At 43.6% G+C, this 17,572-nt stretch overlaps 1 protein-coding gene across 1 annotated transcript; it reads right to left on the bottom strand.

The window, feature by feature from the left end:
- Window positions 1–6,973: 6,973 nt before the first annotated feature.
- Window positions 6,974–8,596, bottom strand: LOC109504788 (endochitinase A-like). The gene is made up of 2 exons (XM_019852765.3): window positions 8,159–8,596; window positions 6,974–7,589 (listed from the first exon to the last, which is right to left on the bottom strand). Exons 1-2 carry the CDS (start codon window positions 8,556–8,558, stop codon window positions 7,183–7,185), a joined length of 807 nt encoding a protein of 268 aa, XP_019708324.2. The 5' UTR covers window positions 8,559–8,596; the 3' UTR covers window positions 6,974–7,182.
- Between the last annotated feature and the right edge of the window lie 8,976 nt (window positions 8,597–17,572).

Here is a 17,572-nt window from a genome sequence, read left to right as displayed (position 1 = left end):
TTATTAAATTAAAATACAGTAATACATCAGCTCTTATAATCCGGAGGGATCAATTCTATCTTGATCTACGCAGACTTTGTAAGTACTTGATTGTACTCAGTAGCCTTCCGTCACTGTATTAGAAATACAGATAGTCCAACAACAAAGCACAGTAAGTTACTTACAAGTCACTATGATGATCTCAGGTCTGAAGGATACTTATGTCCATAAGCTTTGCAAGCTGCTTTTAACAATAGAGCGCTCAGCAGGTGAGTCACTTATTCAGTGATGATGTACTTTTCTATCTCACCTGTATACCATATCAGTATATCCACACTCCTTAGTTAAGAGGAAAACCAATCTATATGGCACACAATGACCTTCACTCGATAAACATTATCATCCTTTAATGATATATCATTTGATCGCGAACATATTTAAGAACTATACGATAAATCTTTTTTTATCGATTACTTTATAGTTCTAAGGACTTCATCACAACACAAGAGTTCTAGCAAGGAAGATGTAACTTTGTGATGAATGATGTCAAAATAATTTTTATTTATTAATTAATAATTCATATGTACATTAGAACACATTTCCTAACATAATCTGTTGGGGCTCCTTTAAATTGTCAGTAATCTGGATAAATTGCCAGCTACCAAATGCAAGGTAAAAGTTATGCTTGTCTGATAATGCAAAATTAAGTAATCTTTTTTTTGGAGTGGAGGGCATGGAGCTAGATTCTTTTCTATAATCATTTAGTTCTCACCAAAAATTTTTTTTAATAATATTATTTTTATTATAGTTATATAAATAATATGATTTTATTATGGTGTGATAGAAAAAATAATCAATTCATTATTTTAAAAAGAGAGAAATCTTATCAGAATATTTTTCTTTTTGATCCAGGTACCTTATCATGCATGTTTATAACATCCTGAGCAAATCTCACAACTTTACCGTCATGTCACGTATGGTGGACACAATTTTTTTTTTTTTTTTCTGATGACATTCATATGAGAGCATGGATCTTCTGCGGTGCACTGTACAGTATAGTGCATCACGTACACCATCCATCATGTATGGGCCGTGCAATGTAGATAGTGTATGGCCACATGCAACCGTTCATCACACAATGAACGGTGCACAAGATACACTGCACCATGTGGTGCATCATGAGTACCATAGAGGATCTTCGCTCTTCATACGGACAAAAAGAATAAAAACAATGAACACAGAGAAGAGAAGTATCAAGGGGGTCTATCTTAACAGATTCTTCTAGCATCAGCTTCTAGCACCAAAGCAACCTCAAGGTGAATACTGGAGGAATCGGAAAGAAGAATATTGCTCTTTGTACCGGCTAACCAAATCTTATCACACAACCAAATAGCTATACTTGTATTTACAATTTTCAATTATAAATAATTAAATATAAATATATTTTGCAATTACAATTCCAACTGAAATATTTTTAATGATAACTTTTTTTAAATTACATGTAATCATTTTGCAAGCAAACCAAAAAGCTCTGCGGATGCAAAGTTTTAAGTTCTTGCTTCATAAATTCAAAGGCAATGCATAGGTAATTAAATGATAGATTTGCTTGCTGATATAATTCTTAGGGTATCCACCCCATTTTATGTTTTTTTTTTTTTTCTTGAGAGAGAAACAAAAGGATTATCAAGCCCTATCTAATGTATTGCGACAAATTTGAAGTAGAACAATTGGAAAAGACTTTGTGCTAAATAATTTGATAAATTGGATCATTGAGCACAATAATTGGGGTATATTTGGTTGGCAAGAGTTGAACTATGGCATGAAAATGAGTCTCCTATCTTGTCATTTGGTAGGGGGAGTTCCATTTCTATTCTAATTTCATGGAGAAATAAAAATGCTCCAACCTCCCAACCTCCAATTCCTACTCTTCTCTAGTATTCAAATTTTTATTTCAACTAACACTCAACCCCCATATTGCGGGGGTTTGATTGATAATAATAATATTTTTTATGCTATTAATTTTAATTGATCCAAAAATCAAGAATGCCATAAGATAGGTTTTTAGAACATATTTTATAAGCATCAAAAATAAAATATAAGTTGTTTGATATAAAAAGGAAAGTTCTGGTTTCCTAAATTTTATCTTGACAATTCTAATGCATGAATTCACCGCCATCAAAAATAAATATAAACACGTCATGTAAGCTATCTATCAAAAAGGGGCAAAAAAAGGATAGCTCTGTACAGACGACAATGGAAAAATGAAACACCCTCTCAAACTTAGTAAGGTAGCTCTCCCTACAAACCTACCAATTTCACCACCATCAGCAATGATCTCTGCTAAACAATACCAGATTGGCTAAACAATCCATAATAAGAAGTCATATATGCCGAAAATTTAATTATTGTCTCGATCATCCAAAGGATGAATTTTATACCCAAGATCTACATGGTGCATGATAGATTTAGAACTAAACATACATCCGCACAAGTTCTCACATGTGCTCCTCATTTAAGCTTTGATATCCTTACCAAATTTTGAATTTAAATCTATTCAAATCTAATCACAAAGTACCACAAATCTAATCACAAATACCATGGTCAATCTAAATAGATTCATATAATGCCTTCTAGTTTATATGGGCCATAAATTATGTCTTTTTTGATATCATTTTTAACAACCCATGACCTCCTCCAAAAAATTTAGCTAAAAAGCATTGTACCTAAGATCTACATTTGTATAGCTGCTGATGCAAGACTAAATATGTGCCGGTATGATTCCTCAAACCTTGCACATTTGCTAGGATTATACCATAGAAGGGTATGCGACAATATCACATGGCCAATCCAAGTGTTGGGTTTAGGGCATGATAAACAAAACCATCGACACGAAAGATGCAGTAAGCAAACCAAATAGATGCGAAGATGGGACCAAAGCATTATGAAGGCAACCCATCTGCTGTTGGGAGTTCTTGCTGGCTTCATTCGTATATGTGTGCTAACGGTAACATTACATCTATTTCAAACACATCAGATTTCTTTTTACCCAACAATGAAGCATCAGATTTGAGGTATAATCAACAAAAGGGGGATAATAAGGTATAATTAGAAGAGAGGAATCCTTGGCATGAAGACATTTCCACTTGATTTAAAAATAAAATCGTCAGAGTTCTTTTGCCAGTTATACATTTCTGGTCCTGAGATAATGAAAACAAATTAACAATGCTGTAAAAATTCTATTTCCATTCAAGTACTAATATATAACAGTTTCATCAAACAGGCAGGTATTGCAAGTTCTACTGCATGTAACATTAGCCTTTTCCACTTCCACATCATATAGATTCGGAATTCCACACCATCTCAAATCTAAGACCTGCAATCTAGTATTGTATTGGAGCAGAGGAAGGCTCAACCTAGGAAAAGGATTCACAAATTCATGCCGGTCACAGGCTTTTGCAAGGAGAAGAAATGACTGCAATGGCGAAACAAGATTAACAAAAGATTCGACTAGCTGGGCAGACCACCACTACTTCGTCCTCTCATTTGGATGTAAAAGCCTTATCACGATAAACTAAATCATCAACTTACATAAACCTTGATTAATAATGAAAGATCGACTGTAGTCCGCAAGAAATTGAAGCTAGACATCAAGTTATATTGCAAAATTCTGAACTGGTCCGAACTGAGTGGAGTTAACGCAGGTAGTCTAAGACCAGTACCAATGCAAAATTCTAAATTGCATGCAAGATTTCTGTCAATTTTAGATGGATGAGATGCCATATAACAAATTCTAAACAAATGACTGATTCCCCCATCAAGGAATAAAGTATAATACATGCTTCTTTGAGAAAGAGGCAATGCTTGGAAGGTCATCTATATTGGGCACCAAGTGTGACACCCGGCCCATTTGGGCCTTAGACCAAGCCCATATAAAAGACTAAAGCCCATACAAAAAAAAAAAAAAAAAAAAAGGGAAGAAGACTTCTGATGTGAGTCTTCTTCTCCGATGAATCCTGGACGGAAAAGAGTCCTAGGACCTCTGAAGCTCTAGGACCCCTATAAACAAGCCTCCCCCTCCCTCAAGAGCCTCCACAGCAATTGTTGAGCTCGATTCCTCCTCTTTTCTTCGTGGAAGCCGCGGCATCTTCTTCTCGTGTTCGTCGGAAATCGAAGGTCGGAGAGGCCACCAGAACTCAGGTAAGACTCCGACCTTTCTTTCTCTCCCTCTTTTATTTCTCTCCATGGATTTAGACCCTCAACAGCCGTTAGACTCATCGAAAAATCCATGAAAAGCTGAACCTCTGTTTTGCTCTGTTCGGTCGGGCCCTTTTCTTCTCTTTTCTGACCACCAGTGCCGCCGTTTGCGGTGTCTCACCCTTAAGATAGGATCCTCATCTCTCTATCCCTCTTCTCCGAGAGGTTTTGGCCGCTGACGACCGGCCAATGATTGAAAAACTAGAGAGAAAGGGGTGGTACCCAATTTTTTCGATTGTTTCTTGATTTCTCACCGGTCGAACCTCACCGCCGTCCTTCCTTACTCTGTCACCGTCGACCAGACGTTGCCACCCCTCGTAGGAGCTGAGCCACCAAGCCCCCCTCAGTTCATCCTCTGTTCGGTCGGGAAGAGAAAGAAGAAAAGAAAAAGAAAGAAAGAAGAAGAAAAGAAAAAGAAAAAGAGAAAAATAAGAAAAAAAGAGAAAAATAAAAAAAAAATGAGAGAATTTTTCTCTCTCCTCTCCCTCCTTTCTCTCTCTTTTCTCTCTCCTCTCTTTACCTTCTCTCTCCATCTTCTCTCTCTAGATTTTCTCTTTATTTTCTCTCTCTAGAACTTTCTCTCTCTTTATGGATTTTGTCTCTCTAAGATCTTTCTCTCTCTCTGATTGCATCATGAATTTTAGGATAAACTTGAGATGAAAATTATATGACCTGAGCTTGCTCCGAAATTCATGCAGTAGATTAGATCCCGATCTGGTCATTATTCGAAATTCATAGCATCTGATTATAGTTAATTCATATTGAGTCATCCTGATATGACCTCTAATGATCTCGATCATGATTGTCTTATTTGAAAGATACGAAGATTCTCTCTCTATTTTTTTCTCTACTTTCTCTCTCTAAAATTTTCTCTCTCTTCATGAATTTTCTCTTTCTAAAAATTTTGTGGACTAATGGAGGGTCCAGATATTCAAATGAATCTTAATTTTGGTTAATCCTAGGAGAGGTCCTGGATTTGTGTTATTAGGATTGTTTATCCGTAATTTTTTCATATATAATTTTTATATTTAATCCTGATCATGTAGAGATGTAATTGTTGTATAAGAAGATATGGAGCAAAATATCTTAATTTCGAATTCGTAGATTGAGGAGCCCATCGAATTCTACTTTTAGATCGATCATCGATAGAGATGAGAATCTCTGTATATGATCACCATTATATATGCTATTTTATCGTTGGTCTTGCATCATTGATTTTGTTTCGTTGGATTTGAGATTGATGAATTGCTATACTTGAGACACCGTTATATTGCTTATATGATTTTTGAGCATGAGTGTATTATGTCAATACATATGTATCAATGATTGTATGGATATGACATATCTAATTTGATCACAGTGTAAATCGAAATTGATTTGGTGAAATCAACATATAATGATTAAATGAAAAAGAAATATGATTTGGACTAGTCTTGTCATGTGGAACAGTCCGCCAGGAGCTTATGTCTGGGACAGCTGACCAGGAGCTTATGTCTGAAAAAGTCTGCGAGGAGCTTATGTTTGGGACAGCTTGCTAGGAGCTTATGCCTGGGACAGTCTGCCAAGAGCTTATGCGTGGGACAGCCCCATGAGCTTATATGTGGATTAGCCGGCCAGGAGCTTATGCCTGGGACAGCCCGTCGGGAGTTTATGCCTGGGACAGTCCCATGAGCTTATATATGGATCAGCCGATCAGGAGCTTATGCTTGGGACAGTCCGTCAGAAGCTTGTGCTTGGGACAGCCTTGAGAGGCTTATGAGTGAAAATTTGATCGGATGAAAATTGAGGCATAGTGTTGGTTAGTCCAAAGCCAGAAAAAAAAGATTAAAGATTATGTGATAATGAAAAGAGAGAGGAAAGACAAGACATAAAATAATTATTGAACAAAAGTATTTCACCAATTAACATATGATGATACATCTCTTTTGACAACGAAGATAAATTATAGATGTTTGCATTATTCCGGATATTGAATATAAAATTTTATGTTTAATTACTTATCCTTATTTTTAAATTATATTATTATATTAGTGTGATATAGAAATTCTTACTGGGCTGTAAAGCTCATATCCCTTCATCTTTCTTTTTTTCTCAAAGTTACAGGATGCTCATGATTGGCTGTGGTATAGATTTGCGGGTGAGCAAATGCATAGATAGAGTGTCATGATATTCGATCAGAAGATAGAAAAAATTTTAATTGTAATTATACAAGTTTTACTAATTATTATTGGAATTAGATATTATGGATGTTGAGGTTGTAATGAATTACTTTTGGTCTTGCATATTCTTTAGGGCTTGCTCTAAGAAGTGTGCGGCCATCACGTATCCGATCCGGATTTTGAGTTCAGGGCATGACACCAAGGGTCTCCCTCCAATCTCAACAAAGCTAAAATGTCACAAATTAGCATAAATGATTTGTTCAAATAGGACACTTTCAATACATTTCATCGTGATTTATGTTCAAGTTGTTGAATTATCACAACTTTGTGCTAAGAGCAGTATGTATGTCCAGAGCCCTACTTATGAGGCATTTGCACATCATCCTATTGAAGCACTTCAAGTAAGACTGTATTTTTAATTTTCTAAGCACGGCATGTTTCTGTGACAAAAGTTGTAAAAATTGAAGTATTAATTGCAAAATAGATATACCTATGTGCAGAAACAAGTAGAAGTATATAGAAAACAGTAGTAGGCTAATAACAAAATGCTAAGCATGCAAGAACTAAAAACAGAATGGCCCTTGAAGAAAGGACTTGTGCTAAGTCCACTTTATATTTATTTCATGAGTTGCTACAGATAAGAGGTAGAGGTAGAGGTAGAGACAAATGACGAGAGGCTCTCACCCCACACTCTAGATTTTATTTCAATAATTCCATATTGGAATAGGTTGTTTTAAATGTTTATTATCCTTCAAGTTACATCCAATGGATGTAATCTTGAGTGAATCCTCTAGCAAGTGAGGTTATCTCCTGGTGTCACACCAAAGTCGCTGCAGTACTGCTCGTAAAGTTGAACCCGGGCATTCATCTCAGCTGGTTGTCCTCCATTGCACTCTAGGCTGTTAATCTTCCTAATTGTGGCTCCAAACCCCTGGCCAGAGGTTATGACAGAGTGCACATTTTCCATCCAAAACCACAAGGCGGTCTTGAATGATATAATCACATCAGTAGCCACAGTGTTGGGTGAGTTCAAGCCATCAAATCCAATGCTTTGTCCAGCAGCACCGTAGTTATAGTTCCAAGTCAGCTGAAGAGGGCCACGGCCGAAGTACTTCTGCCCTTGGGCACATGGGTACTGAGTGTAGCTTGAATCACAGTAGGTATTGGATTGGTCCGTCTCATCTATGTAGCAAAAATCTGCTCAAAAAAAGAAGTAGAAAATTTAGGTCCTGTTTGCTATGATCTTCTTGTGTTTTGCTTTTTTTTTTTTTTTCCTTTTTTCCCTGCAAGTCGCTGAAGTATCACATGAAGATTGATGCATATGTATGTATATATGTGTGTGTGTGCACGCGTGCGCATATATATGTATATATGCGAAAGTTCTTTATGTTTTAACCTTTGATTTGTTTGCAACTTTAGTCTGAGAAACATGTCGCGTTTGGGTTTTATCTTTCATGTGACACAATGATTGATTTTTTTTCACGGCATCAACTATTAGATCATGTCTCCTACATATTTTGACCTGTCTCTTTTGTCTGTCTATATAAATCTTATGGTAGCTATTATGCGATCCAAAGGTGAAAAAAATTGTGCATCATTCTTTCACGCAAAAATGACAACATGACAAAAGACAAGCTTATAACTCTCTGCTTGAAAGTGGAAATTAAACATAAAATACGAACTGTACGTACATCATGTATATATGCTGCTACAAAATACCAGCAATGAAACCTAAATTAAAAATTCAGTCTGGTAGAGGAACTTACATCCGGTCTCATGGGTCACATGGGCAAAGAAGGCAGCAACCTCCTGCTTAGAAGTGACGGAGGATCCATCCTGGCCAAACTGAGGATACGACCCCAGGGCGTCCAGGAACGCCTGCCTCTTATAGAAGCTCTTGCCAGGGCAAGAGCTAGGGGCCTGATTGATAATGCTGTCGAAGAACTGCTGGGTGACAAGATCGGCGACCGAGCTGCCACCACCGGTGGCCGGCGACGAGTAACATGGCCCCCCTCGGCAGCCCTTACCGCAGTACGCGTTGCCGGTTCCGCAGTAGCCATACTGGCTGCAGCAGAGGTCCGACGAGCACCCACAATTCTGGGCAGTGGTGGAGATTATGCCGGCAAGTAGGAGGCTCAGCTGGAATAAGATTACACTACGTGCCATTTTTGTTTCCTGTTCTCTAAGATGGATGGAGTGATAGAATTGTGGCTGAGAAGTATTTATAGACAGAAAGAGAAAGAAAAGTAGTGAGTTAGGTAGCATCTTGGTGACTTCTGCGATGGCTTGACCAAGCCTTGGCAGCCGTTGCAAAAGTAGGACACGGAAGTCTAACATAAGAGGAAGAAAAAAATTAGATGGCTTGTGGGTATTTCCTTTGTTAGAGCCGCCACTGACTTCCGAGTTGCAGACATGGTGCATGAACGTTGCTAGTTAGGAGCCCAATACAGAAATCATGCATCAATCTTGCATTTTAAGGAAAACACCAAGTCTTTTCTTTGACCTGATCACGTTAACGCATCATGATCCATGATTATTATTATTTAATTCTTAGTTTCGGACACACTTATTTTTGGTTCTTCTGTACAGTTATATTTTTCCTGCACATAATTGTATTTGTCCCTGCATACATTTATATTTGTATATTACGCACAGTTATTTATAATTGTAGTCGTAGAATATGAATGCATGATCGCTGAGAACCGGGAATTAAAGAAACTTTGAAAGTTGGACAAATGTAATTAAAAACCGGATTTGAAGTCATGGTCCGGCCAATGGAAGGACCAGCTATTCCATACACCCATTTTTTTGGATGATATATTGTATTATTTTAGTATTTTGAATGACGTTTGTTCAGAGTTGGAAGCATCCTGGTGACACGCGGAATGGCTTGACCAAGACTTGGCATCAGAACGGCAATATGGAAACACAGTAAAATGATCTAAAGAAAAAAGAAAAAAAGTTACATGGCTAATGTGTAACTCTTTCATTCAAGCAATATATCATTTGTATCCACCTCCTTCCTGCTACTACTCTCATAAAACTTCTGCCATTTATACATGGCACATTTTAACCGCATATCCGCAAAAAGAAATTTGATGGTGTTTCTAGCAAGATCATGTAAATATACTGCAACATGAAGGGTAGAAATTGCTGAGCTTTTTTGGTGTTTGAATGCAGAGAAGAACAGGCGCAAATGATGACAAAAGGTGTATATATACTTTCACAATAAAACGTAAACCTGAAGTATTATTTAATTTGCGTGTGTTATAGACTACAGATGGTCAAGCAGTCAAATAGACATCTGCAACACATGTGAATAAGGCTAGACGAACGATTCCGTCTTCCAGAAGAAAGGAATCCTTATCATGAAGATATTTCAACTTGGTTAAAATAGTAGTCAATGTTCTCTTGCCTGTTATACATTTCTGGTCAAGAAATGATGGCAATTAATTATTTAACAATGCTGCAAAAATTCTATTTCCATTCCAGAAGAAAGGAATCCTTAGCATGAAGATATTGGTTAATAGTAGTCAATGTTCTCTTGTCTGTTATACATTTCTGGTCAAGAAATGATGACAATTAATTATTTAACAATGCTGCAAAAATTCTATTTCCATTCAACTACGAATATATAAAAGTTTCATCAAACCAGCAGGTATTGCAAGTTTGACTGCAGGGTAAAACTAGCATTTTCCATTTTCCACATCATATGGATTCCTCACTATTACGAATCTAAGACTTGCAATCTAGTATTGTATTGGAGCAGAGGAAGGCTAAATTAACCTAGAAGGAGTCACCAGTTCATGCCAGTCACAGGCTTTGGCAAAGAGAAAAGAAATCACTACAACAGTGAAACAAGATTAAGAAAAGATTTAACTAGCTGGGCCAGGGCTAGCATTAATCTGACCACCACTATTTTGTCCTATGATTTGGATTTAATGGCTCATGACAATCGACCACATTGTCAAGTTACATAAATCTTGACTAATAATGAAAGGTAGGTTTGGTAAGACCGAAGCCAACCAAAAAGTCGCTGATGCAGCCTCGGCATATATCTCAACCTAATTTAGCTCAGTTGTGATCAAAAGCATCTTTTAAGGAGATGTTTGATCAGGAGGAATGGGGGTCCGAAATCGAAATCGGTGATTCTTATTCCAACTATTTGGTTGGAAATTCCATTCTGATTTCGATTTCGGAGTGGAATGAGAATGACTCAATCTATATAGAACTCAATCCCTACTTTCTTCTATGAATTCAATTTTTTATTTCAATTTCGATTCTGATTTTGATTCCGATCACGAACCAAACGCTTCGGGAGACTTGGTCATTCCGATTCCAACTCCAAGCCATTTCGATTTCTATTCCCATTTTGATTCTGGTTGCGAACTAAACACCCCCTAAATGTATTCTCACAAAAAGATACATCTGATCTGCTGATGGTGATTCGATGGTACACAACTTCACATTCATCCTATCAGATCTATTAACAGGGAAGGATTTATATTTAAGTAGGTTTTGTTCTTAATTAAATATCCAACGTGGGGCCATACTTAAAATATCAAAAGTATGAATAAACCAAGAAGTGTTTAAAGAATAAAGAGTAAATAAAACAAACTAAATGATGGATCTCTTCATTATCATGCTAGTTTGCCCCATCAAAATTATCAAAATTTAGCAGCCTCAAACATGCACTGCCAAATAACTTTTAAATGGGCATGGAATTATAAGGCAATTAAGAAATGAAAGAATGTATATACCTTCATTTACCATGAAAAGAGTTTATGCTCAAGTGGTCCACCAGATAAAAACAAGAAGCTGGTAAGAAAGGTCTGCCAGACACTACTTTAATATGCATCAATTGTTGCAAATCATTGCCATTTAGCATTTTGGATGAACGGTGATGAACTAGATCATATAGCAGTGAAAGATGGAATGACTCTTCCATCTCCAAGTTATAAGGCCCCTCAAAAATTCAAAGCCATCTTGTCTTGAATCATCCATGTCTTTGTATCAAGCAACTCTTCCCAAGTTGAAATATAAACTTAAAGAATTATACTTGTCTGGAAGTTCAAATTTAATCTTTTTAAGAGTGGAGGGCACGGAGGGAGCTAGATTTTTTTCTAATAATCGTTTAGTTCTTACCCAAAAAGAAATAGTAATTGTTGGTGCAAAAATCTGTTTGCGCCGGAGAAGCTGGAGTCGAGGGAGTCGCGGTCGCCGTCGGGACCTGCAAAGGAAGTCTAAACCGGAGGTGGGGTTGCTCCGGCAAGACCCTCCGACGCTCAAGTCAGTTCTCTGCCTCAACAAAAATGGAGTGCTCGAACGGAGAATTTAGCAGAGTTTTGAGATGAAAAATGAGAGCTTATAGAATAACGTATCTGGGGTCCCCTTTTATAGGCGGAGGGGGTAGTAGCCTGATAGCGACATCTGTAACCGTCTGGCAGTAGGCTGCCCAGGGTCAGGCGGAGTTTGCTGCGAAGAGTAGTGGAGTGGACCCGTGGCTATCACCGGGGTGTGCCACGTAGAGTCTGCCGCGGGGAGTGGAGCGGCGTCTGCTGTCGCGACTTGCCAGCGGACGGGAGAATCGCGCTGCATCTGTCGCAGGAAGTGGAGCAGGATCGTGGCCGTTATTGTGGCCTGCCAGAAAGTAGTGGAGCTGTGCGGGATCCGTCATAGGAAGTGGAGCAGCACTGTGACCATTACTGCGGCCTGTCAGGGAGTGATGGAGCTGCACGAGATCCGTCATAGGAAGTGGAGCAGGATCGTGGCCGTTATCGTGGCCTGCTTGGGAGTGCAGATCCATCGGTTGAAGTTCGGCAGCGGTCGGAGCTGATGACGGAGCCCGATTCCCGTGGGAGTCCGAGCGGAGTTTCCCTTGAGGTTGGAGTCGTGGGCGGAGTCCGGCTCCCGTGGGAGTCCGGGCGGAGTCCTCTTGGAGCTGAAGTCGCGGACGGAGCCCGGCTCCCGTAGGAGTCCGGGCGGAGTCCCCTGCAATCAAAGTCAGGTGCGAAGTCCGACTCCCGTAGGAGTCCGGACTGATCTTACCGGCAGTCGAAGCTGGCGATGGAGCCTGGCTCCCGTGGGAGTCCGGACGGAGTCCCCCTTGAGGTTGGAGTCGTGGGCGGAGTCCGACTCCCGTGGGAGTCCGGACGAAGTCTGTCTGTAGCCGTTGGAGTCGAGGGCGAAGCCCGGCTCCCGTAGGAGTCCGGGCGGAGTCTTCCTGCAATTAAAGTCAAAGGCGAAGTCCGGCTCCCGTAGGAGTCCGGGCAGGGCTTACCAGCAGTTGATGTTGAGGATGGAGCCCAGCTCCCGTAGGAGTCCGGGCGGAGTCTACTTGCGGTTGAAGTTGTCGGCGGAGTCCGGCTCCCGTAGGAGTCCGGACAAAGTCTGTCTGTAGCCGTTGGAGTCGAGGGTGAAGCCCGGCTCCCGTAGGAGTTCGGGCGGAGTCTTCCTGCAATTAAAGTCAAAGACGAAGTCCGGCTCCCGTAGGAGTCCGGACAGGGCTTACCAGCAGTTGATGTTGAGGATGGAGCCCGGCTCCCGTAGGAGTCCGGGCGAAGTCTACTTGCGGTTGAAGTTGTCGGTGGAGTCCGGCTCCCGTAGGAGTCCGGACGAAGTCTGTCTGTAGTCGTCGGAGTCGAGGGCAAAGCCCGGCTCCCGTAGGAGTCCGGGCGGAGTCTTCCTGCAATTAAAGTCAAAGGCGAAGTCCGACTCCCGTAGGAGTCCGGACAGGGCTTACCAGCAGTTGATGTTGAGGATGGAGCTCGGCTCCCGTAGGAGTCCGGGCGGAGTTGTCCTGTAGTCGATGTCGGCGACGGAGCCCGGCTCCCGTAGGAGTCCGGGCGGAGTTGTCCTGTAGTCGATGTCGGCGACGGAGCCCGGCTCCCGTAGGAGTCTGGGCGGAATTGTCCTAAAGTCGATGTCGGCAACGGAGCCCGGCTCCCGTAGGAGTCCGGGCGGAGTTGTCCTGTAGTCGATGTCGGCGATGGAGCCCGGCTCCCGTAGGAGTCTGGGCGGAGTTGTCCTGTTGCTGAGAACTTCGGCTGAGGGTATTTTATACCCAACACCAGTCCCCCTACTTTCGAGTTTGAATTTCAAATGAAGGAAGTACAGAGAGACTGGCACAACCGAAGTTGTCCCCTCGAATCCTGCGCACGACCGCCTTCAGATATTTTGGCATTAAATGTGCGCGTGCTGGAGTCTTTTCGAATCGGAGCGATACAAAGGGACTCTTCGAAATTCTCGCAGGTACACTGGCCCAGGTACGGCGCCATAACAGTCCTGCCAACCGTCAGCCGCTTTCAGCCGCCTACCATGGTGAGTGGGACACGTGTCGAGCGTGGGCTGGCCTGGGGGGATTCGCGATCATTATAGCGTCGGATCCCAGGGTCTATTCAAACCCGCGCTCCCGCTTTTGGGGCCCTTACCCTGCTTCAGAATTTTAACAGTGTCTGCCTTCCCTTCGAGAGCCCTGATTCAGTTGATATCTTCTTGAGCCGTAGGCGCCCTCCAAATCGTCCCTGTCTTCGTCCCTCTGGTCCCTCAGAGCGATCTAGGTTAGTTCCGGCACCTTCACCTTTCTTCCTGCCGTTTAGGGACCTCTTTTTTGCCATTATTTTTTGGTGTTCCCCCCAGTCGGTTTCCTGTGACCCCTTGCCCCTCATCCTGTCCATCTTCTTCGGGATCTTTGGAGCCCATATTCGAAGCCACTCAAAATGTCGTCCGGCTCTTCCACACCCTGCAGTTCCGGGAGTTCTTCCGCCTCAAACCCCTAGGTCCCCTGCTCTGTAGACAAACCCGCGTCTGGGGTTGGGCTCCGCCCGATTTTTGCACCGGGCGCCATTCCATGTTCCTTGACTCCGGAGGAACTCCTTCTGATAAGGGTTCAGTATGGAGTTCCTCCGGAGTACGACCTGGAGCTGCCTGGCCCTTCTGACCGAGCCAGCACTCTCCCATCCGGTCGTTTTTGTCTGTATCAAGAAGCGTTCCGTACCGGACTCCGGCTTCCGCTTCCTTCCTTTGTTGTTGCCCTCTTCCGCTTCTTAGACATCTCCCTGGCTTCTGTGGCCCCGAATTCTTTTAGATTTTTGATAGGATTTCTCTTCCTTTGCCACGTAGTCGAGGTCCAACCGTCCCTCTCCCTGTTCAGGCACTTCTATACTTTCAAGCGCCATCCTTCGGCAAAGGACTGGTGGTACTTCTCCCCCAGTTCGGTAAGAAGGGGTTGCTGAAAGGTGCCCCTTCTTCAATCCATAATTGGAAGGGAAAATACCTCTTCGTCCACTGCCCGACCCTGAGGCTGGGCCTGCCCCCCTGGGGCTCTCTGAGGAATTCTGTTCGCCGGGCCCCTAGTCTGGGAGAGGATGACCTCCAGGCTGTCCGGAAGCTTCTCGCCTATTCTGCTCCTTCCCTTCCCAATCTTCTGAGGGAGCAATTTCTTTTCAACATCGGCCTGAGCCTCCAGGATCCTGCGAGTATTTATCTTTTCCTTTATCTTCTCTTTTCATGCCTTTCTTCTTTTTCTTTCCCTTTTTATCTCTTCTTCCTTCTCTCTCTTTTTCCCCTCTGTTTCTTTTTTCCTTTCTTTCTTTCTTTCTTTCTTTCTTTCTTTTTTTTGACTCTTGATTGATTGGTTCGCTTCTTTTCCTTCTTTCTCTTTTCTTTTCTTCTCTTTTTTTTTTTTTTTAAGGGATGGACGCCGAAGCAGCGCGGATGCTTGCCAGGGGCCTCAGGGCTCACAAGAGAAAGGGCGTCGCAACCTCCGGATCGGTGAAGAGGGCCAGGGCGGAGGAGTCGAGCTTGGCCGCTCCTGCCCAGGCGGCCCCAGCGATTAACATTTCCTCGGATGCCGAGGCAACGGCTCCCCGGGCCTCCTCGAGGAGTCCGCCGGCTGGGGCCCCTGTTTCGGGGGTCCGCTCCACGGAGGCGCCCGTGGCCGAGAGGGGAAAGAAGAGGAAATCGGTGGCCCGCAGGGTGAGTAGCCACCGAACTACTACCGACGAGTCCCTCTGCTCCGAAGAGGGATCGGAGAATCCCTTCAACGACAGGAATTTGATCAGGCGGTTGATCGACGGCTGCATTCTGCCCGACGTCGTCGAGAGGATCGACCGCGCCGATCCTGAACAGCGAGCATGGGACTCTTTGGGGTCCTTCCTTGAGGTAAGCAAATCTTTATTTACCTGGTTACTCGGCCTTTGTTCTGATTTCCTAGCCGCCCTTGCAGATTGGGCACCAACTCCTCGCCAATATCGAGGCGGTGAACCGTGCGAGGAGGGACATCCTCCAGGTGGAGGAGCGCTGCCAGGCTGAGGTTGCTCGCCTCCAAGCGAAGACGGCCGAAGTAGCCGCCCTCCAAGAGGCCCTGGAAAGAGAGAGACAGGCCCGGGAGGAGGAGAGGCAGACCTTAGAGGAGTCGGCGAGAAGGGCGGAGGCCGAGGTCGCCAACTTGGCTGAGCAGATTCTGATCTTGGTCTCGGAGGCCAGAGTCCTTGCGGTAGAGGAATTCAAGGCTTCCACGGAGATGAGGGACCTGAACGTCCAATTCGGCCAGGAGGCGTTCATCAAGGGGTTTGAGCTCTGCCAAGAGAAGGTGGCCAGAAAATTTTTGGAGCTCGACCTCAGCTTCCTAGGCGAGGAGTCCGAAGACGAGGCCGGTCCCTCGCCAGCCGCTACTACTGTTGCAGCTCCCTTGCCGGGGACACCGAGTTCTCCAACCCCCGCCCCCGAGGTCTGAGACCTCCGACCTTGTATTTTTACTTCATCGCAATTTCCTTTTCCTTCTTGTTTCTAAAAATCATCCGATCAATAAAGTTGAATTTCTTGTCGTGGGCGGCTTCTCCCTCTTTCCTTTCTTCTCTCTGCTTTTCTTCCTGCAATGAGTCGTGTTTTAACGCTTTCGCCTTCCGATGGCAGCATTCTGCGGAAGCACTTCCCCTTCCCTTGGGGATCCCGCTGAAATCGACGATCCAGCGGCTGAAGAAGGAGATCCTTCACTTGACAAAGAAGTCGAAGAAGATGGAAGGCGAGCTCCGCAGATTGAGAGAAAGTCATTCTGAAGCCACTGCGGAAGCCACTCACTTTCGAAATCTCTACGTGAAGGGGATCATGGAGTATAGCCGGAGGAAGGCGAATTTCGCGAAGGAGCTTAAGGAATGCAAGAAGAGCGCCAGCGACCGAATTTAGGCTCAGACCGCCAGGATTAGTGCCCTCAAGGTGGAACTATCAGCCGCGAAGGGGAAGATCGGCCAGCTAGAAGGAAGTTCGTCCCGACTCTTGGCTCGGGTTGACGGCGATCATGAGTGGTCGAAGAAGGTCTCCGACCTTCAGCGGCAGCTTCAGGATACCGAGGTGAGCCACGACGTGCATCGGGCCAGCTGGCACAAACAAGTGGAGGAATATAAAGGGAGACTCAGGACGGCGACCGACGAAGTCGCCCGTCTCCAGAGGTAGCTGGCCAGCAGGGCTCAGCTTACTTCCACTCGAGATTCTGATGAGCTCCAGTCCCTAAGAGGAACCGTTGAAGGGATTTCTGTCGCTCTTGGGGATAAGACAGCCGAGCTGCAACAACTGAAGATTCAACTGGCATACGAGCAGCGGGCCGTCACGGATGCGGAGGCGGAATCCGAGGTCTTGAGGAAGAGGCGTCGAGAGGCGGAGGCCGAGAGCCAGCGACTTCGTCGGGGGCTCCAGGACGCGCTGCAGAAAAGGAAAGAGCTAGAAGAAGAAATTGAGAATCTAAGGCAGTCTTGGTTGAGAGGTGGAGCAGACAACTCTAGGTCGGAAGGAGCAGAGCCTCCTTAGAGCTCTTTTCGTCCTTCTGTCTTTTCATGTATTTACTTCCCTTTTTGTCATTTTGCTTTTCTTTCCTTGGCCTTCCGGGCTTTGTAGCGTGTATTACGAAAATGGAACGGAAAGGGTGTTTTGTGTTACCTCGTCTGCGTGTTGTGTTAAATTGTCGTCCGTCGAACTTTTCTTGCCGTTCGATTTGTCCGATGTAGACGTCGTTGGAGAGGCACCCAGTCGTCGATATGTTAGCTCGCCTTCCTCATCGTACGTGGCCACGAGCTCGAGCTTGGCAGTCCGAACTCCGCATTACTTCGAGGATGTCGCTGTCTTCCTGACCTGTGTCGGGAGTCTTCTTAGAAGTCAGGGGTGTTTGGTAGGAACTCCTCGTCTTC

The sequence above is a fragment of the Elaeis guineensis genome, chromosome 9 (genome assembly GCF_000442705.2).
Source record: "Elaeis guineensis isolate ETL-2024a chromosome 9, EG11, whole genome shotgun sequence".
Taxonomy (NCBI): domain Eukaryota; kingdom Viridiplantae; phylum Streptophyta; class Magnoliopsida; order Arecales; family Arecaceae; genus Elaeis; species Elaeis guineensis.
This window is presented reverse-complemented; position numbering and strand designations above follow the sequence as displayed.